The 24,047-nt window shown below is 45.9% G+C and overlaps 1 protein-coding gene across 3 annotated transcripts in view; it reads left to right on the forward strand.

The window, feature by feature from the left end:
* Positions 1 to 24,047, forward strand: part of PDE8A (phosphodiesterase 8A) — a 233,260-nt gene that overhangs the window by 36,996 nt on the left and 172,217 nt on the right. For 2 of the 3 annotated variants that reach the window (XM_084817232.1, XM_084817233.1), the window contains exon 1: positions 8,291 to 9,753. The exons of the other annotated variant lie outside the window; for it this stretch is intronic. In XM_084817232.1, the coding sequence (XP_084673358.1) occupies positions 9,526 to 9,753 (228 nt within the window). In that variant the 5' untranslated portion in view covers positions 8,291 to 9,525. Of the gene's footprint in view, positions 1 to 8,290; positions 9,754 to 24,047 lie in introns of those variants that run through there. 3 annotated transcript variants of the gene reach the window in all.

The raw sequence follows: 24,047 nt of genomic DNA on the forward strand, positions 1-24,047 counted from the left end.
TGGGGGTGACCAATGTTTTTACAATCCTCACAGTAACCTTGCAAAGTAGGTTACGTCAGTAGCCTTCAACCTTTTCACATCCAGGATTCAGCTCTATCCCCCACAATATGGAATCCACTAACAATGGGGACATGATGCCTGTCTGTCCTTTGCCGCTTCTCTTTAAGGTGACACCCGTTCATTTGGTTTGAGAGCAGGGCATGATGGCACATGATGCAGCCAGAAGAACATAAGAAGAGCCCTGCTGGATCAGACCAAGGGTCCATCTATCCCAGCATATTGTTCACACAATGGCCAACCACCTGCCCATGGGAAATCCACAAGCAGGACATGACTGCAACAGCACCGTCCCACCCATGTTCCCCTGCAACTGGTGTACATAGGCCTACTGCCTCTGATACTGGAGGTAGCCATCAGGACTAGTAGCCATCGCTAGCCTTCTCTTCCAGGAATTTGTCTAATCCCCCTTTAAAGCCATCCAAATTTGTAGCCTTCACTACATCTCGTGGGAGCTACCTTGCTGAAGCTAAGCTGGTCTGGATCTGGGCAGCAGTGCCTGTCTGCTGTCTAGGAGACTGTCTGGGAACTCTGGCAGCTTGGGTGGGTTCCGCAAAGAAGGAACCCAGAATAGAAATGAAATTAGTAATAATTGTATTAGGAGAGAGAAATTTGACAGGTGCCAAATTTTTTCTAAAGTATTGCTGAAGACAAGAGGATAGCTAGTCAGACAGGGATTTGCAGGGCCGGCCCGAGACAGTTTTGCTGCCTGAGGTGAAAGACAAAACGCCACCACCCACCCATTCCATTGATGAAAGCTGACCAGACAGGCCATTGAATCTTCCATCAACACTGCCGATGGGGCAGTATTCTCCACTGCACCCGAGGGTAGCAGGCTAATTTAGCGAGCCCAGGGCAGGCTGCATGGCCTATATGGCTTGATCCTCCAACGCCTTGCCACTGCACCCCATCCTCAGCATCTACCACCTCACTCTGCCTAATGGTAGGGCCAGCCTTAGTTATTTCCCCAAAGCTGGGAGACCCAATGAGCTTCATGTCTGTGCAGTCGTTTGAAACTCTGATCTAAACTGATCCAGTTCCAATGCTTTAGGGCTCTGTGAGCTGGAGCATAGTGCTGGTAGAACACATGCTTTGCAGGCAAGTTTAACTCCTGGCATTTCTAGTTTAATGGATCTTGGGTAGTGCAGTTGGGAAAGAACCCGCTCTCTTCCTCAGACTATGGACAGCTACAGCCAGCCAAAGTATATAGTGGGCTAGATGGGCCAACAGTCTGATTCCATAGATGGCAGTTTCAGATACTGAAATGGAGGCGCAGGAAAGCCACGTAACTGGGATAGTGGTGACACTGAAGAGGATGACATTGCCAATACCATAAAGCCTTTTTACAAATCGATGGTGCCAGTGCCAGATTCAGGTTTCTTAGGACCTGTGGACAAGACACCCCCAGGGCTTTTCTACATGAGCCATTTACCACATGCTCATCATACCCTACTCCTGGTTGTTTACAGGTTCTTCTTTAAATGATGTCATGACTCTCCAGTTTCAATTCATTGTCTAAACATCACTTTCAGCAAGTTTTTCTTTAGAGCATAAAAAATGCAGCATTTAATTCTGAAAGTGAAAGGAAACTGCGATTTTCACTTGTGTATTTGTGTTATTCTGCTATACCACAATGCCACCTACAGGTTATGTAGTGGAAAAGCAGGAAAGGAAACTGCTTGTGTAATGCTCTGATCTTAATTCTGTGATGACACTGAGAGGCAGTGGATTAGCAGCTGATTAACAGCCTTGTGTAGACAAGCTGTCAATGGGCGCCTCTCTTGGAGTGACTGCCATTGTCACTAGGGTTGGCGGAGAATTTCTCCACGAATCTTCAGGAGGCCGAGCGCCGATGCATTCGGCCCCCCGAAAGTGTTGGGGAAATTCTCCGCCAGCCCCCTGCCCCCCCGGGATGGGACTTACCTTCGGCGAATGTCCCTCTCGGCGGCGGGTCCCGGCGGCGGTTCAGCGGCAGTTCGTCAGGGGCGGGGGCAGTGGCCGGTCTCCCGACCGGCTGCCGCTGCCGCCATTGCAAAAAAAAAAAGTAAAGTAAAAAGAAAACACACACACCCGTGATAGGCTACGTAATGATTTACGTAGCCTATCATGGCTAGATTTCCAAAGTCAGCCATGATAGGCTATGTAAATCGTCACGTAGCCTATCATGGCTGACTTTGAAAAAAAAAAAAAGCGCGTACATAAATGGCGGCGCCCATGGGGCGCCGCCATTTGCATTCCTTATTTTGGCACGTCTAGTCTACGTAAAGATTTATGTAGATTACGGCGAAAATAAGGGAACGCTATTTGCGTTGCCCTTATTTTCGCCATAGTCTATGTAAATCTTTACGTAGACTAGACGTGCCAAAATAAGGAATGCAAATGGCGGTCCCCTTGGGAGCCGCCATTTGCGTGTGCGCTTTTTTTCCCCCCAGAGTCACCCGTGATAGGCTACGCGACGATTTACATAGCCTAACACGGCTGACTTTGGAAATCTAGCCGTGATAGTCTATGTAAATCGTTACATAGCCTATCATGGGTGTGTGTGCGTGTGTGTGTTTTTTAACTTTTTTTTCGCGGCCGGGTAGACGGCCTGAATTTGGCTGGCGAGGGATGGGGCGCCTCCCCCCCAGCCTGAATTTCGGCCGGGCGAGGCGCCTCCCCCCCCCTCGCCTGAACTTCGGGAGGAGAACCGAAGCACCCCCCCCACCGCGAAGCAAGCTGCGGGACCAGGTAAGGGACTTTCGTCCATCCCTAATTGTCACCAGCTGCTATTGCTCCTGATCATGTTCCTCCTTGATCATGTTCCTTGCTTGACAAGCAGAGAGTAGATGAGCAAGTAGGCAGTAGCATCTGGTGCTCCTTCTCATCACCATGGTCTGGGCCAGAGCAAGAGGCAGGTGAACAAACAGCTTGCAATGATGAAGACAAGGAGCAAGTCCAGGGGGCTCTTGTCAGTGGGCCCCTGCTGGGGTGTGGGCCTTTGGCAGGCGCCTGACCGTGCCTACCCTTGATGCCAGACAAGCATGGTGTGACCACAGTTCTGTACGGTTCTGGACACCATCATCAAAAAGGATATTGTAGAACTGGAAAAAGTGTTTAAAAGACCAACCAAAATGACATCAGCTCTTCAGAGAATGGTTAGAAGGCTGTAATTTGGGATGCATGCGAATTTTGTTTTTGCTCGCAAAACAGGCAAGCATGCCCTGCCCCAAACGTGATTGCATGTCTGCCGAAAATGTTCACAAATTGCCGGATATGTGCTTGCGTTGGATTTGTGTAAATTTCCCAGTTCAGTTTTGCGCAGATTTCCTCATTTGAGCAAATTTCCCTGTAGAATGAACCAGCCCTGCTTTAGTCCAGGGAGGGAAATTTGAGCAAATTTCATGTTCAATCACTGCTCGAGTTGCACAATTTTCTCATTTGCACAGAGCAAGCGGTGATTGCAAACCCGAACAAGGATTGGGTAAGGGATGGGTGGCGAGACGATATTCAGAGTATTGTAGTGATCTCAAACACTGACTATTTGCCCATTCCTGGTTGGCAAGACATTAGCTTTATCTTGATGTTGCTGCATCTGCTCTTTGCTGAAGCAGTCAGTATTTAAATGCTCTTTTACTACAAATAATACCATTTGCTTAAAGTTCTTCCAACACTGTTGGTTTCATCTTTCTTTTCCTTAAATGCATGCTATTGTTGCTTTTGATTTAATAGATTGTCTGCTCACCCCAAACACAACTTCGTCAGTGCTTGTGTATACTATAATTATGCAGGTTTTCCCAGGAAACATAACCACCAGTACCTATCACTAATCAAAACATTAAGGTAGGTGGTAATTATCCCCAGTAATGCACTGTAAATGCAAAAAGGTTAAATGTAGAGGACGTTTCTAACCACTTCAGATGATACAGGATAAATTGCCAAGGTTTTCTTTTTTTTTAATGGCTGGGCTCTTGTGCCTTGAATAGGTGTGCACATGGAAAAAGAACAGTGATAGTTTCCCCAAAGATGGAGTATTTGCTATTGCAGCCATCCACTACTGATTACCTTTTCGATTTCTTCTGCTAATGTATTATTAGCAGAAATGAAATGTACCGTCCCACAATCCTGGAACCCAGCAACTGTGCAGCTCCCATTGTGAAGTCCTGTTACGTTATCCGCCTCCATGCCTTTAGGATTGCAGCTTAATTGATTGTCTGGTAATACATTTCACAAAATCTATTTTATCAGAGTAGAATTAATTGAGGGCGCAATCCTATTGATTGTGCCCTTGATGATTGGCAGCCCCTGAACTCACACCCCAGCAGGGGCCCACTGACAAGAGGCTTCCAATCACCTTTTTCCCCCCATCTAGTGAAGGGGCTTCAGAGAGGAAAGGAAGAGGCTCAGGATAGCTCTCCAGTCTCCTCCCTGCCCACCAAAATGCCCCCTTTCCCCCTCTCCGAGGTCACTTGTGCGACCTCGGAGAGCAGCTGGTGCAGTTCTTTATGCACTGGCTGTGAAGGGGTAGGGCTGGGCAGGGGGGTTGGATCTTCCACTCCCCCTTCAGAGGTCAGAACACTGTATTCAACCTTGGAAGGGGAATCCCCAGTATCCTGTAGACGCTCAGACAATGTCTAGGGGCCAGAGGATTTCTCCCTTAGCGTGAGTGTGACTACTTCAGAGGTTTAAGACTGGGGCCAAATTCCATTTCAGAGAAGTTTGGGGGGGCTGCGTTCCAGTGGTAGGCAGGGCTCAAGGCAAAATGGGCCAGGCCAAAATCCCAGCCTATTGTAGCATAAAGCTCTTACTGCTGGGAGCTAAGCTTTCAGAGAGGTGTTTCAACGTTTTAGAATGAGGAAGAAATCCTGCAAAAGCTGGGAGACCAGCAAACATTCTAGATAGGTGGGAAAAGGGCTGGGGGAAGGGGCTGTGGCCCTCTGGGGAACCCACGTGGGCTGGATTTGGCCCAGAGTGCTAAGGTTCTGCATCCCTGTCTTAGACTGAGTCTTCCTGATTGGGCCCATTCTCAGCCCCGCCTTCCTTGCAGCAGTGAGACTTGAAAAAAGCCTCCCACTGGCTCCAATGGGAGGGTTTCTCAAGCCTCACTGCAGAGTGGAGGGGGTAATTTGGAGGGAGGGGTCCCAGCTGGGTGGGGAAGTCTAATGACACATGGGGAGATCTCTGTGTGTATTATGTATGAGAATGGGTGCGTAGGAGTGAATGTGAATGTGGGGAGGGTGTAGACAGATCTCTGTGAAGGGCGTATGCATGTAGCTTTGGCCCCACCCACTGCTGGCATGTGTCTTCTGGAAACTTGCCCACAATGCAGCACATAGATTTTAAAAACATTTCCTACCCCTGGTTTAAACGAAACCCTGGCCACAGAGGGGAATTTGGGGTCGGGGGGAGGATCTAAATAGGCATTGTTAAAAGAGAAGGCACAGGGCTACAAGGCCTGACCCAGTCTTCCTCAACCTGGTGCCCTCCAGATATTTTGAACTACAACTCCCTCCATCCCTGACCATGCTGTCTGAGGTGGATGGGAGTTGTAGCCCAGAACATCTGGAGGGTGCCAGGTTGGCAGTGGCTGGCTAACAATCTCTGCAAGATTGTGTTTGCTTTTATTTACACCACTTCACCTTATAGGCCTCCATTTGGCATGTGAAGTTTCTTGGAGGAGGAACCACTATTGAAAGGGTCTGGTATTAAGTTGGAATCATTAAAGAAGGAAGCCATTGGGCTACAAGATCACGACCAGTTACACCTGCAGGAGACAGAGCGGGGATGGCAGTTTGCCCACTAAACAGAAAAAAACAAAACACGGCTTGGTTTGTCCTTTTTAAGAGTAGCTTGGCCTGCAGAGATCAGCAAGTGAAACTTTTCACAGCAATGGTCTCTGGCTAATGTCTGCCAATCAAGTTGCTTTTAAAGACACAAGAGCAAGGGGATGGTCTGATAAATAATAAATAAGGGTGCAATCCTATGCATGTTTAGACAGAAATAAATCCTACAACTCCCAGCATGCCCCAGCCAGGAGATGTAGGACTTATTTCTGTCTAAACATGCACTCCAAATGACAGCAAGCCGATCCTCCCCTATTACCATTCCTTGTGTCAAATTTTTGATTGTAAGCCCCTTCTGGCAACAAATGTACTCACCTCTTATACGTCGTAAAGTGTTATGCACACTGATAGCGCTACATCACTAAATAAAAACACACAGGAGCAAGCCCTGTTAGAACTTACCAGGACTTAGATTTTGAGTAGCTACGCCTAACCGACACACAGGCTCGTATCCCACGCTGACACAATGTGGGGTTCATAAATATAATATACCAGTGAATTGAGGACTGGCAGAAAGCACAACTTTAATCTGCAGGGTGACTCAACAGCTGGAACAAGTCTCAAGCCCTCCTCTCCTTTTGACTGCCACATATTTGTTTTAGGGCAGGCCCAGAAATTACCATTTTCCAAGAAAGGGTTGGCATGGGGCTCTTTCTCAGGGAATGTCTGCAATCCTAAACACATTTACTTACTAGGGAGTAATCCCCATTCATTTTATTATGTACTGGTTCTAAAACTGTTCTGAGTTTTCTTTAATATGGTTAAGAAGGTATCATTTTGTTTTTCATTGGGTTTTACTGGGAACTGCCTTTTGAGCATAGTGTATATGGAAAAGCAATATGCAAATATTGTGGAATGTACTTCTGAGTAAAGAGACTGTCAACTTGCCACCCTGTGCATAGTTCCATGGGAATAGGTCCCTCTGAAATCAGACAGCCTTCCTTCTGAATCAAACTTCTTTACGATTGTGCTCTAAAATTAAAAACTAACTACAAGAGCAGTTAAATCCAAACCCTCTGCATGTTTACCCAGCGGTTAAGTCTTGCCGAGTTCAGCCGGAGCCAGGGGCTGCGATTTACTCCAACTTTCCCCAACCAGGAGCCCTCCAGATGTTTTGGACTACAACCCCCACAATCCCTCACTGTACTACCTGGGGCTGGGGTCCCCACCCCTCCAGGCCCTGGCCTCTGGAAATCGGCATTCATCTCCCAACAGATGATGAAAAGCAACGCTGGAGATATCAATAGTTTGCTCCTGCCCAAAATATGTGAGGAGCGCTCTCAGGAAGGGCTCTCGGGAAGGGAGGAACATCCCCAAGAATAACTCCAGGCGGAACTGGCAACCTTAGCTGGGGCTGATGGGTGTTGCAGTCCAACCCCTCCGAAGGGCCTCCAGGTTGCGGGGTAGGGAAAGGCAGGCCGGCTGACTCCCGAGGGGAGCCTGCGAGCCTGCCCCTCCGGCAGCTCTCCAGGCGCTGCGTAAAAATCGGCGAAAGCTCAGCTCGGAACGGGGCCGCCGCCCCCGCCGCGCCCCCGCCGCGCCCCTTCTGCCCATGCGCCGGGCCCGGCCGGGAAAGCGAGCGAGCCCGAGGAGCGCCGCAGCCAGTTTGAAGTTCGCTCCTCCGCCGCCGGCCGGGCGCGCCGCGCCGGATTGGCCCCTGCCGCGCATTTGCATTGACGCCACCGAGGGCTGGAGGTCAGCGCCGGCGGGGGCTTTTGTTGGCTGCGCCGCCGCCGCCGCCGCGCCCGCCGGGGCTGTCAAAGTCCGGGCAGGCTTCTCCCGCGCCCCCGCATCGCGCCCCTTCCTTTCTTTCCGCGGGGGGCAGGCGAGGGTGCCGAGGCAGACCCCGCGAGCCGGGCAGCCCCGCTGGCTGGCTGGCTGGCTGGCTGGCTGGCTCCGTGCAGCAGGGGAAGGGCAGGAGGCGAGGCGAGGCGAGGCGAGGCGAGCCCGGGGGAAGGCGGGCGGGCGGCTTGGCGGCTTGGCTGCGGCACGGCAGCTGCGAAGGCTGAGAGCCCGGAGCGCCGCGGGGAAGAGGCGGAAGAGGAGAAGGGGAAAGGCGACCCCTCCGCCGCGGGAGGGAGGCGACCAGCACCGAGTCGGCGATCGCCCCCCGGCGCCGGGGATTTATGCAGTCTGCTTTTTTTCCTTCCAGAAGGGAAACCCCTCTCTCGCCATTTTAATTCATTCCACGCAGGTCGGACCCCCCCCCCCATTTCTCCAGCAGCACCCCCCTTTTAGGGGGATTAAATTTGGCATCGTTTTGGTGCAAAACAATAATTAAGAAATAATAATTACAAAATACATTATATATATATATATATATATATAGTGGAGCCGGCGGCGGCGGCGGCGCCCACCGACAGGAAGATCTCGGGTGATTCCTCTGGATCCTTTTAAACTTCCCTGGATTTGTGACGATCTCCGCTGCTCTTCCGGGGGTTGAGGGGGGGGGGGAGGCGAGAAAATAAGTAGTCTTCTCTGCTTCTCTCGCTCTTTTCTCCCCCTAAGAGTCCATCTCTGATGCGCCTTCCACATTCCTGGTCTTCTTTTGAATCCATGCTGGTGTTTTGGGTGATGCGCTCCGCTTGAAAGCTCCCCCTTTTTTCGTGTCCCCCCCCCCCCCCGGTGACTGGATAAGGGAAGGCCTTTTGCTGGAGAAAGGAGCTTCTTTTTCCTCTCAAACCTCCCAGGAGGAAAGAAGAGAGGGCTGGAACGGAAGAAGCCCTTCCGACGATAACTGGGTCAGACGTAACGTGTGAATGTCCACGACCTGCAGGTTTTCAACTGCAGCTGTTGGGAAGGAGGTGCTGGGAGAGGAGGAGACGTCGTCGTCTGGCCAGGATTATGAATTGGACGGGCGCTAGATGAAGGGTACACTGTAACACCGGAGGGGGGGGCTCTATCCCCCTCCCAGCCTGTTCAGGACCACAGTTTGGATTTGTTACAGGTGGAAAGAACAATCTTTACAATTGGGGGAGGGACTTGGAGGGGTGGGGAGGGGTGGGGTGTAGAAGGCAGGGGGTGGGGGCTTGGGCAAAGGACACCCCACCTACTCTTTCCTTTTAATTTGTAATATACCAGAAAGGTACCTGGAAAAGACTGTTCTTCCCCTCCCCCCCCCCAAGTCCCCAAGTTTGGAATTGGATAGCAAGCTAAGGAGAGAGAAACAATGTACCATCAAAAAAGTGCATGGATTTGATCTCTGCATAATCCAAGAAGACTGGGGAGGGGGCTGGGTTTCTCTCTCTCTCTGCCCCCCCGCCACCTTTCAACTGGCATTTTTGTTTGTCTCTCTCAAAAGTATGGGATTTTTTTAACTCCACCCCAGTTTAATTTCCCCTCCAGTCCACCTCACCGCGCCCGCAGCTCTTTAACCCACTTTAGGAGACTGAGATTAAGAAAACTTTTGTTTGGAGGGGCAAAAGAAGAGGAAGAGGCAAAGAACAAAACAGCCTCCCCCCCCCCCCCGCGCATTATGTTTCTTTGGATTTGGGGGTTATGATGAAGGAACAGCTGACAATGTGGAGTGGGGCATTTGATCAGCAAGCAGATACAACCTATTAACAAAAAGACATTAAGGAGCCCAAGTGGAAAGAAGGAGAAAAAGAAGTAACCTTGAGCACTAGTGGCTTTAAAAACAACAACCATGGGCTGCGCTCCTAGCATTCACATATCTGACAGCAGGGTGGTTTATCACAGTAACAAAGAGCTGGAGGACTCGAACTCGTCACAGCAACAGCAAGGCAACCCTGTCCCGGGATTATTCATTAAATCTTCCAACACCTCCACTTACAAGTTGAGGACTAATCCCTCTAAGAAAGGCACGCGGGACAATATGGAGGGAGAGTCTCGGACCAACAGATCCAGTGTTAAGGTAATGGAAAACATGTCGTTGGAGAAGTTGGGCGTCAGCGGGTGGGAGAGAAGAGGGCTTGTGGAATCCTATAGATGCAGCCTGACTTTTCGCTTATTGACATACCAAACAGGACACTGATCCCTGGTGAGTTGATTTTAGACTGTCTGGCTGGCGACCTGTTAATCTGGAAGCAGCAACTTTCGTGGGAGAATTATTTCTCCCCCCCTTTTTTTGCCTTTTGTTTTGCAAACATAATTGGGTTTTGTAGAGTCCGCGCCCCCCTTTCCCCCTCTTGCTTGCTTTTATGGGCCCCAAGTTAGGAGGGGAAAGAGAGAATTTCACTGTATGTGTTGATTCATATTGCTTGGACCCCTTGGGCCTGTTTATGTCTGTCAGCCTAAGCAGTATGTGAAGGGATACTGACCTTTGTAAACTTGCAGTGACAAAGCTAAGTATCTTTGTGATATTTTTCCCCTATCCCATTTCTGGGTTACCAAATTTCTGTTTGTATAAGCAAAAGTTTATTTTAAAACCCCTTCTAATCAGAAACAGAACAGACAGAAACGTAGGCTTTGATTTTCATGCACACGCGCGTACACACACACAGATGTTGGCCTTCTCAACTTCTGCAAGGATTTGTGGGTGTTCATGTGCAGGTTGGGAACAAAATTTCCAGGAAGGTTACTCATGGAAGGCCAGAGGGAAGACATTTGTGGCTTAAAAGTAAATTTACTACAATAGGGGAATTGTAGGGATTTGGTTTTGGCAATTTGTAGAGTGTGGCTGTGATCGAGAAAAATCCAGTTAGCTTTTAATCAATTTGCACACGTCTCTTGTGTAAGTTGTTCCAGGTAATTGACTGTGTATAATTTCCAAGCAAATGTGTTTAGGATGAGGGTAAGCAAAACAAGGAAGGTCATCCTGCAGTAACCAAAACACCAAGTGCTAGGGATATTGACGCAATTGAGAAAACCATAAAAAGGGGTCAAAATGTACATAGTGATGTTGGTGTTCCCAGTGGGAATTTGAGCTCAATTCTCCCTGGTCCAAATTCAGCTCTCTGAGTGTTCCATTAACCTGTCTCCATTGTGTGGATGAAAGTGCAAACCAGCTTAATTCCAAGTCCTTCAGCAGAACTTGACTATGGTTTAAGTTGCCCATTTCCCCTAATGCCATAGAGTTTGGTTTTCCCTCATCCCTCTTCTGATTTTATACTTTAGATTTTTCAGAAATGAATAATTGCTATGAAACAGGTTAGGAATTATGCACTGATTGCCATCCTAAATTTAGTTATAAGGAAGTAAGGGAGGTGTTGAGCTTAAGATCTGAGGCCTAAATGTGGTACCTGTATTTTCCCCCCAGAAATCTTCATTTGTTTGTGGGTGTGTGGCAGGAAGTCTTAACCCTCTTTTACAACACCACAGCTCCAATCAAAATTAACACGCCTCCACCGGCTGTTGATTTTGTGTTTTAGCAAAACAAAACAACAACAAAAACATGAGTAGATCTAGTCAAGGGCATCCTGCATCGCTTATAGTTTGGGCCTAACCACACTTCCATGGAAGTAAGTTCCAATTAACTCAGTGTGGATGGGTTGTGAGTTGCAAGTAAGGCTGTGATCTTTTGTCTATGAGTAAACTCTGTCAAACACTGTTGGGCCTTCTTCTGAGTAAATGTGTAGGATTGGGCTGCACACACGTTTTGGATGGGGATGTGAAGTAGGTTAGTCAGAAGTTAGCCTCAGGCACGTGTTGCTGCAGACAGCGTGGGTGTGAAAGAGTTGATAATTTATTTTATTCTATTCTTACTGCAAGATTCATAACAATTTGTGTGGTGTCTTTTTTTTAGATGGTTACATTTCTAGAATGTTGCTTAAGCAATTATAACTAGGAACTCTTGGCAGATCTGTCATTCAGTTGTGGGGAGGTGACTTTTTAAAAAGTATTTTCTTCAAAGATTTTAGTAGCTTATTCAATAAGCTTTCAAATAGATATGAAGGCAGAAGAAAATGCAAGCAATTTTGTTGAAGGGAGCAATGAATGACATATGAAATACCTGCAGTTAAGTGAGGGATGGGTGAGTTGGTGTATTATAAATTCTACATAGAACAATTTTGTCTGTACTTACCTGAAAGCATACTGTTGAAATCAGAGTAACCACACTGAAGAAAAGCAAATTAGGTATGTTGTTAAAATTCTGAAATTTATTTTAGGTAGCGTTTGGGGGTTTGTTTGTTTTTTGTACTAAGAGAGTCACACAGTTTTAAAGAAATCTTATGAAGATCAGACAAAAATGTCTGAAATCCTTAAATGTAGACCAAACTATTGGAATCCCCCACTGAAATTTAGAAATCCTGCAGTGACACTAACGAGAAATTCCAGTTAATGTCAGTCTGGTTCAGAGCATAGTACCATTTCTTGATGGATTTAAGGTATCTGTGGTGACCATTTACGCATTGTGATAAGAGAGTTAATGAACCACTTGACAAGAAGACACAGATTTGAATAAAATTTGCATATGCTAATTTGTAGCAATAGATGCACATTTAGAAATAATATATGTGATTTAAATAAAAAAACAAAGCATCTCACCGTCCTGGGGAAGACAGTGACCAGGTGACTTGTGCGCCCGTTCAGTGTGCTGTCCAGGCGTTAACTGTTGATGGGCAATTTCAGGACCTCTTTCGCTCCCTCCTTCTTATGGTTCTTTAACTTTACATTGAACTTGGACCAGACAGCCCTTCAAATAGGGGATGCCTTGAAATTTTGGACTGCCCTCTAATACCCTTCAAATAGGAGGCTGTCCTTTGTAAATTAGGACACATGGTTACTCTAATCTGAACTGATTTCAGATAACTTGTGTAGCATCTGACTGATTCATTACCCTGTTGTAGTTGTGGCTCTCTAAACATGGGAACAATTAGGGATTCCACTGAGTTAAAGAGATATTAGTTGAGTAATCATACACGTTTCTAGTCTGATGAAAACTCGTATGTTTGCATGTGAGTAAAACAATAGTTCAAGAAAGAGGGGGGAAAGCATTTTTCAGATGTTGCCACATATACTACAGAAGGAGCCATCTTAGACCTAGCTTCTCAGTGACATGGTAAATCTGTGTCTAGATTCCATGTCCAAACAAATTAATGAAGCCCTTCATGTAGAGAACCAATATGTCAGGGAGAAGAATTTCAGTTAGTTTTCTATATGTAGGGATTTATTTTATTTTTTTCAGTAAGGAGAAGTATTTCATCATGTGACTGTCCTCCTGGAGTTTGATGTCTGAGGTACAGACACAGGGTTACAATATCGGTGAGAGCCAGGATTTAAGAGTCATTCCCCATCTGAGACACGAGGAATGCCTCTAAGATGGTACCCTGCACAACGTTTGTAAGTGCTTTGTGTTAATATCTATATCTACATATGTAAAAATCTGCCCGACAAATTGGGGCACCTTTTGAAATTGAACTGATTAGCATGTCCACTTGGAAGTAAGTCCTACTGAGTTCAGTGGGACTTACTCTCGGGCAAGTGAGTACAGTCTAATTGACTACTGTGGCCCTGGAAAATTTACCTCGTCATACAGGAACTCTAGTCCTTTGACAATAGCTGAGGCTACATGCTCTTTCTTGCTTGAAAACAGGATAGGTTTTACTCATGAGCTAAATGTGAAAGTATGGGGTTTTGGTTTGTTTTTTTAAATTTTATGGTACATAAAGCAGGTTAATACACAGTACACAATAAAGTAAAATGTTGTATTCCTTTTATTTATTTCTTTATTTAAAATTATTTTTAGGCCACCCTTAAGAGTAAAACCCTCTAAAGGCGGTGTACAGGATTAAAAAAAATACAAAACTATACAAATAAATATATAATAAAATACTATAATACACTATAAAAATAGGCTACATCAATAAAACCTGCAGTCCACAGGTTATGGAAAGGCCAGTGAAAACAGGTGGGTCTTCAGAGCCGTTTTGAAGACCTGTAAAGAAGGGGCTTATAGAATAGTAGGGTTGGAAGGGGCCTACAAGGCCATCGAGTCCAACCCCCAATGATGATGAACCCCTGATGGAACTTCCCGATGGAAGCTTATTCCAGAGTTGTGTGGCCACCACTCAAAAGGCCCTCACCCTTGTACTCACCAACCTAACCACCCTTGTGGACACCCTTTATTGTTGTTGAGAAAGAGGGAGAAGATATTTTGTATATAATGTATACAAAAGTGTTGCAATGTGACTGGGCTCCTTCACACGGAGGTTTTATCCTGTGATTGAGATTGCTCCTTCATGGAAGTTTGTGGGCTCTTTACATGATGCTGTGATCCTCCAGGGCATCCCCTGCACTAAATGCCCTTTGTTCCATTTTTAAATAGATCGCAGATAAGGAGCTATCAAATTACCCCGTTGTGTTCCGCTTGAGTTCCCTCCATGAAAAGAGGAAAAGCGGCAAGAAGAGGAGGGAGATCAATGAAAGATCATGGAAGACTCAGATACAGGGAGAAGGAGGGGGAAGGGGAAAAGGAAGCGGGAGAAAAAGGGAGTCGTGATCCAGCATTTAAAACGGAAGCAGAAAGCCCCATTTTAAATGAAGGAATTTAGGCTGGTGTAGATACCCTGTATGTGCCACTGAAAGGAACTGCAATTGTCCCTCCTGCTGCTAGTAATATAGGAAACAATTAAGAACAAATAACGGCACAAAGGGAAAATAGGCACTACATATAAACCAGTTCAACCTTAGTAAATGGGTATAAACTCACTTTTTGCCACTGAGTTCACTGGGGCTAAGTCAAGAATCCTAAATGTGTGAGTGGGATATAATTCCATGTATTTATGTACAGTCCTTCCTAAGGTGCCCATCTCTGTATCTCCCCTTTTATATGATGGGGAATGGTGTTACTTGAGTAACCACTTATGCCCATTTGAATCTGCCTGGGCATTAAAATGTAGCTCAGAGGATCTGCTTGTAGGCCTACCAGTGAGATTTGTTCAACTGGCAGAAAAGAAGCTGTTGTCTTTTTGGTGGCGGCCCCCAGATTGTACAACTCTCTCTCCTGCCAGTTTTTCGTGTGTGTGTGTGTGTTTAAAGCAATTTATTCTGGGTTTCTTTCTTGTAAGCAGTTTTAAAATGAAGGAGTTGCTTAAATGGTTGGGCCTGCCTATTTGTTTAAGAATGCTATTGGGTTTTTTTTTTAACTGACCATTGTTTTATAGTTGAATTTTGTGATGCCATCTGGTTTTCTTGAATTTAGTTTAATTGGATTGCATTGTATTTTTTATTTGCTACTGTGAGCTGCCTTTTAAGGAATACTTTCTAAAAGGCGGTCTGTAAAATACTTTCATAAGGGCACAATCCTATGCACATTTAGGCAGAGGAAAAGTCCTACAACATGGCTGGCTGGGAAATGCTGGGAGTTGCAGGACGTTTTTCTGTCTAAACGTGCATAGGATTGCACCCTTAATTGTTTCCTACCATGCGGATCTTAAAATCACAGGAGCCCTAATTGGAGAACAGTTGGCAGCCCTATGCACGTAGCATGAAGGGTTCTCCTCAGTGGAATCCTAATGGTGTGCCTGTCAGATCTTTAACTGATGAACCTCTGTGAAAAGAGTGCCTAGGGAGCTGCCTTGTACTGAATGAGGCCATTGGTCTATCTAGCCCAGTATTGTCGACACTGACTGGTATCTGGAGATGCTGAGGATTCAACCTGGGACCATCTGCATGCAAAACATGTACTCTGCTGCTGAGTTTTGGCCCTTGTCCTGCCCAGGAGGATGGGAAATAGCAGCTCTATCTTGAATGTTTCTGTCTTTCCCATCCCTGGATGTTCAGCCTGGATTGTGGAGACACAGGGCAGTCAAGGAACAGTGACCTCCCCCCTCCCCCCGATTGTGTTGTTCGCTCTTGGGATCCCTGAAAGGGGCCAGGTGACCTCCCTGCAGTGCAGTGACATACTTGTCATCGTGGGACAAATGTTGTAATCTTGCATGTGCACAGCATGAAAGTCAGGGTAGTTTTCCATAAGGCCTTTGGAGAGAGGATGTGCCATTGCATTTCAGTGTATGGCACTCAGCACATAATTGGCATTGAATGACTATTGCAATAAAGGAGCACTTCATGGGTTATTTGAAAGAGAATGTATTTATTTTATTTATAAAAGGATTTATTAGTTGCCTTTTGCTTCCTCCCCCAACCTCCCCCGGCAAGGCTCCAAGGCAACATACAATGATCAACGTTGTGGACATCTCCTCCTTTGTCAATACATTAATTTTCTGTGCCGATAACTCTGTAACTGCCTTCCCTCAGCCTGAGCCCTCCAGATGTGCTGGATTGCAACCCCCATAATTCCCAGGCTGCACGACACATCTGTGGGGCACTAGGTCGGGGAAGGCTGTTCTACAACCCGGAGGGCAGATGTTTTCCTTAGGAACCACCTTTGGGTTGTCTCCTTAGCCCTACTGCTCTCTGTTCCCATGTCCTCGCATTGTTTTACTGACTCTAACTTGAGATAGTTATAACAGTCTGCTGCTGTTTCCCTTAAGTCTAGCGTCAGTATTGGTGAAAGAAACACTGTGGAAATGTGTTTGGCTGATATAAAAGGTTTGTGGAAATAACAGGTCACACTGTAGTCACAGGTGTGTGTTTGTGTGCATGGGGGCACAGCTGCTACCAGCCTGACCCCGATATTTTCTTGAATTTAAACCGGAATTCTATCCAGCGAGAGTGCTTCCTCCCATCTTTATAGCCAGCATGCATGTGAATAAAATACTATGCTTTAGAAGGATGTACTTGGTAAGCAGATTGCATTGATCCAGTGCAACTTGGTTTTCAACATGCCAAGGACAGTGTGGATGTCCCACTGACCTCATTTGGATTTTGGCGCGTGCAGTTCGCACAAATGATTGCAGCTGAGCGTAAAAGCACCATGACTTGGCATTACAAGCTGACAAACTGGCAAACTGGCAATATGACTCGAGCTATAAAAGAAGGGGACTAAATAAATATATTGTGAGCCACACACTGAGACCTATTCTATACCTATTTTGTGTGTATGCTTGATAATCCATCCTTGGCCAGGTGGTATGGTGAGTGTACATGCGTTCAAAATGTTTGATGTCATCGGACCATGTTTCATGCAGTCTTGTATTCTTCTTTTAAAAAACTTAATAATATTAACTGTTCTAACAATCAGGCCTTCTTAAAAAAAAAGTTTTTTCAAAGGTTAGCAAGAAGGAGCTTATTTGGATCTGGTTTATCAGCCACTCCAGCTTATTTTAACGCCCCGGAAGAATGTGCTAATTTGCAGAACGTACAATTAATTTCTGGAATTCCCTACAAGAAGATGTCACAATAGCCACTATGTTTAGGATTAGACAAATTAAAAGTATTTCCAGAATGTCTGGAGTATTTCTCAGTATTCCCAGCATTTCAGATGGCAAACTGGATAACCTTCACCAATGGAGCAGAGGAGTGATGGAGTGTGTGTTTGTCCTGATCAGCGAGCAATGGCAGGTGTAGCGAACTTTGCAAGAGTCGGTCCTGTGTAATTTTTGTTAGCATGTAAAGCTACTGTCCTCTGGTCCAGTTGGCTATTGGGATGAAGGATGAGGTTTGTCTGAAATGCCAGGGAAATGTATGAATGTTTGTGTGCAGCATGACTGCATGCTCACTACCTGGGTGCATATGGAACAGGCTTATGGTAAGATCCATCACTGGTCCATCTAGCTCAGTACTGGCTATTGCCAACTGGCAGTGGCTTTCCAGGGCCGGGCTGATGGCAGCATCTGGCAGCCTGAACACCACCCTGGCAGGGACCACCAGTGATGCTGTTTGGCCTTTCCGCCTGCCTGGTTGCTTTACCATGGATTTATGGCAGCAATGGCCAGGAAACTGCCTGCCATTTTGGTTTCCTCACTATTCTGCCTGCCATTTTGGTTTCCCCACAGTGCCGTGGAGGGCCCGACGTACTGTTGCTCCAATTGCAGGGAAGTTAAAATGGTGAGTGGCTTTGCAGACCTCATGCTGCTAAGCCTGTATCTGGGGGCAGGAATGGGTGGGGTGTGGGGCAAACACCACCCCAGGACAAATCCTCAAATCCAGAACCAACCTTGGTTTCAGGCAGAGGTTCTTTCCCGCCCTGCTGTATCGGATCCCGTTTAACTGCTATATGGGAAGACCGGGGATTGAAGCTGGGATCTCTTGTGTGCAAAACATAGCTCCCCACTTTGCTGAGCTGTGACTGTTGGCTTCATCACTCTCTGGCCTCCTTAGTGAAGCAGGAAAGAGGGGCTTGAGGCTCAAAGGCAGCAATGATCTGAATTTGAATGTTTCAGTTTGCTAACAAAACTGCAGGAATATATGTTTCCGAGATGCCGTCTGATCTAGCTATCCACGATGTGTCTAGCAACAGGCCCACAGATGGGGGTGCCTGTCTGCCCTTCCACCACCTGAGCAAGCCAGAGCAAGGAGATGAACCCAGGCATAGTGCTTTTGGCATTCACATTTGCTACTGACATTCCAAATGCTATTCTTATTATTTGAAAAACTCTGTGGAATAGATGCGTATGCCAATGTGCGATACCTCTAGGCTGTCTCCTTTGAATTGATTGTGCTCTCCTTTGAAACACTTTGTGGCAGCAGGAGAATCTCTTTATCAGATGCATTCCCACATGCACGGTTTCTATTTCCACACAGTCTATCCACCCTTCTGTTTGTTGTGTTTTTTCCTCGCTGCCTATAGTAGTTGCTCTGAACCCTCCTCGCCCTTTCCCTCCCGTTTCCAGTGACGTCAATCCACTTGCACAAAGATTTGGCTTCCCACAGTGAGACAGTCTAAATTTTCTCCATTCGCTACTGCTGCCTGACTCTTAGGCCAAAATGTTTTGCTACAAGAGATGACGGCTTTTTCTTGCATTTTTGGTCGACCAGGGCACAGAAGGCTCTCCCCCCCCCCCGCCTGTCTTATTGACATGAAGTAAATCTAAAAAAAAAAATAAATCCTTAACCAAAGGAATAAGCAATGCCATATGGCTTGAGTTAGATTAAGACTGTAATTCTCAAGCTGGAGCTGTGAGAGATCTTTTAGTATATTGTAAGAAAGAGCAATGTAAGGTGTGATCCTATGCATGTTTAGACAGAAAAAAAGTCCCACAACTCCCAGGTTTCCCCAGCCAGCATGGCTAGCTGGCAAATGTTGGGATTTATAGGCCTTTTTTCTGTGTAAACATGCATAGGATTGCACCCTTAATAAAAGCTCCTGTTGAGCCCAAAGAACCCACATACCAGGACAGCTGCCCACGAAATCTCCAGTTAAGTTTGGATGATCATCGCCTTGCTAAATAAGCTGAGATACGAACAAGCCTCAGCAAACAAACCAGGAAATCTTCCATTAACTGTAGTTACTCATTTTGTCCAAACTGAGAAACGATGGTTAGCAGCGTTGGAACAAGCCAGGATATTAACCCAACTTCAAAGTGTTGCTTAATATCCTGGCTTGTTCTGAAGCTGTTAACCATAGTTTCCTGGTTCAGATAGAACAGGAAACAATGGTTAATGGATGATTTATTCACCTGCTTGCAAGAAGGGAGGAGCAAAGAGACTGCACATGTATCCAAACTCACTCAGTGTGTGACTTACCTATTTGGGTCAATATTATATATTTCTTCAGTTTTAGAAATGTGTGGTTTCATCCAATTAATAATGTAATAAATGAAAACAGTGCAATACAAGTTAAGTTGGGTACCTGGAATTGATACAATGCTAGTTGGGGGACGACGACACACAAACGTTGGCATTGGAGATCCGGCCCCCTCTGGTCCCCTCCTGACATCGGTGTCCCCTCCCCCTCAACAGACTTACTGGTGGCAGGAAGCAGCACTGTAATATGTAATTCCCCACAATGCCTTGAGGTAGTATTGCTCTGGGACATTGTGGGAAATTAAAAATGGCAGCACTCCTGCTTAGTTAGCCTGGCCCTGGGGGTTGGGGACGGGGACAAAGAGATGGGCACTGGTGGACCTGCCGGGGTGCTGATGCTGGACCGGTCTGAGTCGGCTCAGGGCAGTATTGCTGGAGGAGGATGTGCTGAACCCTTTTCTCCCCATGCCATTTCCGTGATTGATACCACCTCTCCACTCCAGTGCTGCTATTAGTCCTCCTGCTGAGGGAATTGTGCCTGTCCTTTTTCTGTCAGCCAGGCTGTTAGCAGCTAGGGCGGTGGGGGGGAAGGGAGGGAAAGCAATTTCGATCATGCCGCTGCCCCCTGTCAATTCACCCTCCCTGGTTGCAGCTACTTTGAAGCTTTGAAAAAGACACACCAGGATCTGATTACAGTCTCCCGCAGTGCCTGCAGTTTGGCACGAAGGTTGACAATGCTGAAGTCGAATGTTGGCGCAAATAATGGGAAGTATCATGGACCCCATAACAAGAGAGTCACAGTAACACGTTCCAGAATCTGGTTCAGTGAGAAAATAACTGCTCAATCTTGTGCATCTTTACTGACAATGACACGGCTGGCACCAAGTCTTACAAGTTTTCGGCGTCAACTAAACACTTTTCAGGTTGTTGATTCCTGTCGTCGTTGCTACATCGTGTACACCAGCCTTCCTCAACACATCTGGAGGGTACCAGGTTGGGGTAGCCTGGTGTAAACTGTCAGTTATCTATGTTGTTCTCCCCTGTTCGATGGGTGGGTGGGGGGTTGATGTATGATTATATTGTGTTTTCTTGGTTTTACCCCACCTTGGGATTATTTTATAATGAAAAGCAGATAACACTTCTAATAAATAAATAAACAAAATAAATCCCACTGTATTCGATGACACTTACTCTTGGATGAGTGTGCGTTGGACTGAAAGCTAAATTAAGAGAGAATAGTAATGCTAACTGAGCAATCCTGTGTATGTTTGCTCAGAACTAAGGTGCACCGAGTTTAATGGGCTTTACGCCTAGGTAAGTGTATGCGTAGGATTGCAGCCTAAATTAGAAATTGCTTGCAGGTTGTCTACAGGTAGATTTAAAGATGGGTTTCCAGGCCGCAAACTCTTAAATGCAGGCATTGTTTCATTTAAAGCTTGCCTGAAATATACCTTTTGCTTCTGTTAAATACATGCATTCAAATATACAATCATAATTGATTGTGTGTGCGTCCGTCTGTGTGTGTGCGCGCGCGCGCACTCAGGGAAATATTTTGATAGGAAAATATCCATTTCATTTGAAACACCAAATCTGAAAAAACAATACTGTTTATTTCTGTGAAAGTATTGTAGATGGTGGAAGCTTAAGCATGCTTTTTTAGGAACGAGTCCCATTGGCACCTGTCTGTCTTGCTTCTGAAGAAACATACTTTGAATGATACTGCATGTCAGGCAATCTACTGCACAACACCCATTCATAAACTTGTTTGTAAGTAAAATGGCGATTGGATACACATGGCTTAGTGCTGCTTTCCCTAACTTGGCGCCCTCCAAATGTGTTGAACTACAAATCCCATCATCCCTGGCCAACATGGCCAATGGGAGTTGTACTCTGACACTTCTGAATGGCACCAGGTTGGGGAAGGTGGCACTAAGTAAGTTTTACTGAGTAAATCTGACTCAGTAAAACTTACTTCTGAGTAAGCATAAATAGCACCAGGTTGCAAGTTTCACAGCTGTGAATCCACATATTTCACTTAAATGCTTATTTTGCAACCCCATTTAAGATGAAATCAAGTTTTGATTTGAACTTATTGCTCTTGGCCTTAAGTGGGTCCACGCACAACAATGCCAAAAAAATCGAAAGGGCTAGTATAGCTTTATTCTAGTTATACACCCCCAAATGCTCCAGTTAACTTTGACATTGGCTTTCTAGAAGAAAATAAATAGCTGTGAAAAAAAGGATAGTGATTAGAAAACCAAGTTTGCATTGGGTTTTCCATCTTTTCTGGAATATAAATATAACAGACAAACAAAATGGTTTTAAAATGTTTGGTCACCAATGTTATGTACTGCTATAATTTTGTCTCTGTGTATAGACATGCATTATAGGGAGCTGTGTGTGTGTTTTCTAAAATGTAAGCTGTGTAGAAATCTGTCAGCTATGATTGGACGTTAACGTTTCCTGAATGAATTGCCTTCAGTGCTTGTGAGGCTTAAACTATCCATTAACTTTGTTGGGCTTTTGCCAGCAAAGACTTTGCCCCGTGACATCACCGATTTACCTTGTGTGTGTGTTTTACAAGGTGTAATAAAATCTACTTGGTAAAGAATTTTGAAAAGCATCTTTGATTTGTCCCATTTTTTCCAAAAGGAAACCCGAGTCAAGTAAATACTGTATATGGTTTGACTCAATATGGCTTAATAACTTTAATGCAAAGGGCAGCTATGCAGATACCAATGAGTTGCCAGCCAAATGGTGGCAAGGTGTATGGAAATGTGGCCATTAGCATGGACTGTACTTTAGTGGGTTCGTAGATGCCAGCTTTTAATATTATTTCTGTGTTGCCATATTTGAGCTACCTTTCTTTCCCTTGGTAGCTGGTTCATCTATGATTGCTCTTCCTTTTTTTTTTGTGAGTGGCAAGACTTCTGTGCCTTTAAACCAACATTGCAGCTTTCACTGTCTCTCTAATTTATACAAAAGTTTCTGCAATTACATAGGAGAATGCAATGGCGAAGAAATGGTGTATTGTTTGCTGCTGTTCCAGTGGTCCTTGATTCTGTCTTGAGACAGTGGTCCTGTTTCTAGGGCAATGGGGCATTTTGGGGGGTGGCTCTGGGGTCACAAGTCCCTCAAACACGGGCTCTTACCTTCCCCCTCCCTTTCATGTTTCTCCTAGTATCTCTCCTCCCCATGCTGGTGAAAGAGGAGGAGGTGGGCAAACATTTGCCATGCCATTACAGAGGATTGGGCTATTTTAGGATGTGTTCTGCCCTAAAGACATATTCGATGACAAAATTACAAATGCATGAAGTTTAGGGCACTCTTAACTGCCATCTAGCAAAGAGATGCAAAAGCAAATACTTCTTGCTGTTGGTAGGGGTGTGTGATTTTTTTTTTTTACTTCATTTCTTTGTTGATCATTTGTGTGCCTTTCATTCATTTTTATAACTGATTCAAGATTAGTTTGTTGGTTTTCGTTTCCCATTGCTTTCATGGGGAGATCCAGCTAATCTTCTGCCTGTAAATGTTGGTGTTTTCCATACAAACAGAATGAACTTTTTCAGGTGTTCTCTTACAAGGCATCAGACATGCCTAATTTCATAGGGAAGCTGTTTTATACTGAGTCAAACCATTGGTCCATTTAGCCTGCTGTTGTTGATACTGAGGGGCAGTGCAGCTTCACAGGGTTTCAGGCAGGATTTTTTCCAACCCTCCCTGGAGATGGCGAGGATCAGACCCAGGACCATCTGCATGCAAACCGGGTGCTCTTCCACTGAGCCATGGCTGTCCCCTAATTTCAGACAAGACTTTGCAATTGCCTAACTTCTCTCCCCTCACACCCCCGGTGACCTGTACGGGTTGTCCCAGCGGTGTTCTGAATGAAGCCAATCAGAAATGATGGGCTTTTCATTCGTTTCAAAGCCCGGTTGCTTCTGTAATTAAAACGAATGAAGCAAATTAAGCTTGGATTTGTCCTTTAAATCAGGGGCGGCAACGCACAGCCTGTAGGCCACGTGTGGTCCTCCAGCCCTTTTTGTGCCACTGAATGTGCCGCTGACATTTGGCGGTGGGGCGGTGGCAAAAAAAAGCCACGATTTTGCCATTAAGCAAGGCATGCGGGAAGCACGCAGCTTGTCTTAAAACAAAAACGCGCTCCCCGGAGGCTTTAAAAGAAGGCGTGTGCTCCCTGCATGTCTTGACTAATGGCAAAACTGCATTTTTTCTGCCACCGGCGCACCACCAAATTTCGGTGGCAAATTTGGCAGCATGGTGGCAGTTCTAGGGAGGTGCTGCCCCTGCTGCATTCTAAGGGGAAAAAATGGCCCCCTGACCAGGAGAAAGTTGCCCACAAATGCTCACCCTGCGAGTTATTGGTGGCTACCATGACAGCTATAATTCTGTCCTGCAAACCTTCAGGTGGAGCTGGCAGGACTTAATGAGACAAATCTAGAGGTTTATGCAGCTCATCACTTTCCCAAATGTCTAGGAAAGCTATTGGCACAAATCTCTTGGGTTGCAGCCCAAATACCTAAGTCGCCTGGTCTTCCCCAATTAAGTAGAGCATTAGGGTGCTCCCACTCGTGTCTGTATTCAGCTGAAGAGGCAACTGAAGTAAGAACATAAGAACAGCCCTCCTGGATCAGACCAAGGGTCCATCTAGTCCAGCATTCTATT

The sequence above is a fragment of the Heloderma suspectum genome, chromosome 11 (genome assembly GCF_057233095.1).
Source record: "Heloderma suspectum isolate Gila_16-S chromosome 11, 16-S_ref, whole genome shotgun sequence".
Taxonomy (NCBI): domain Eukaryota; kingdom Metazoa; phylum Chordata; class Lepidosauria; order Squamata; family Helodermatidae; genus Heloderma; species Heloderma suspectum.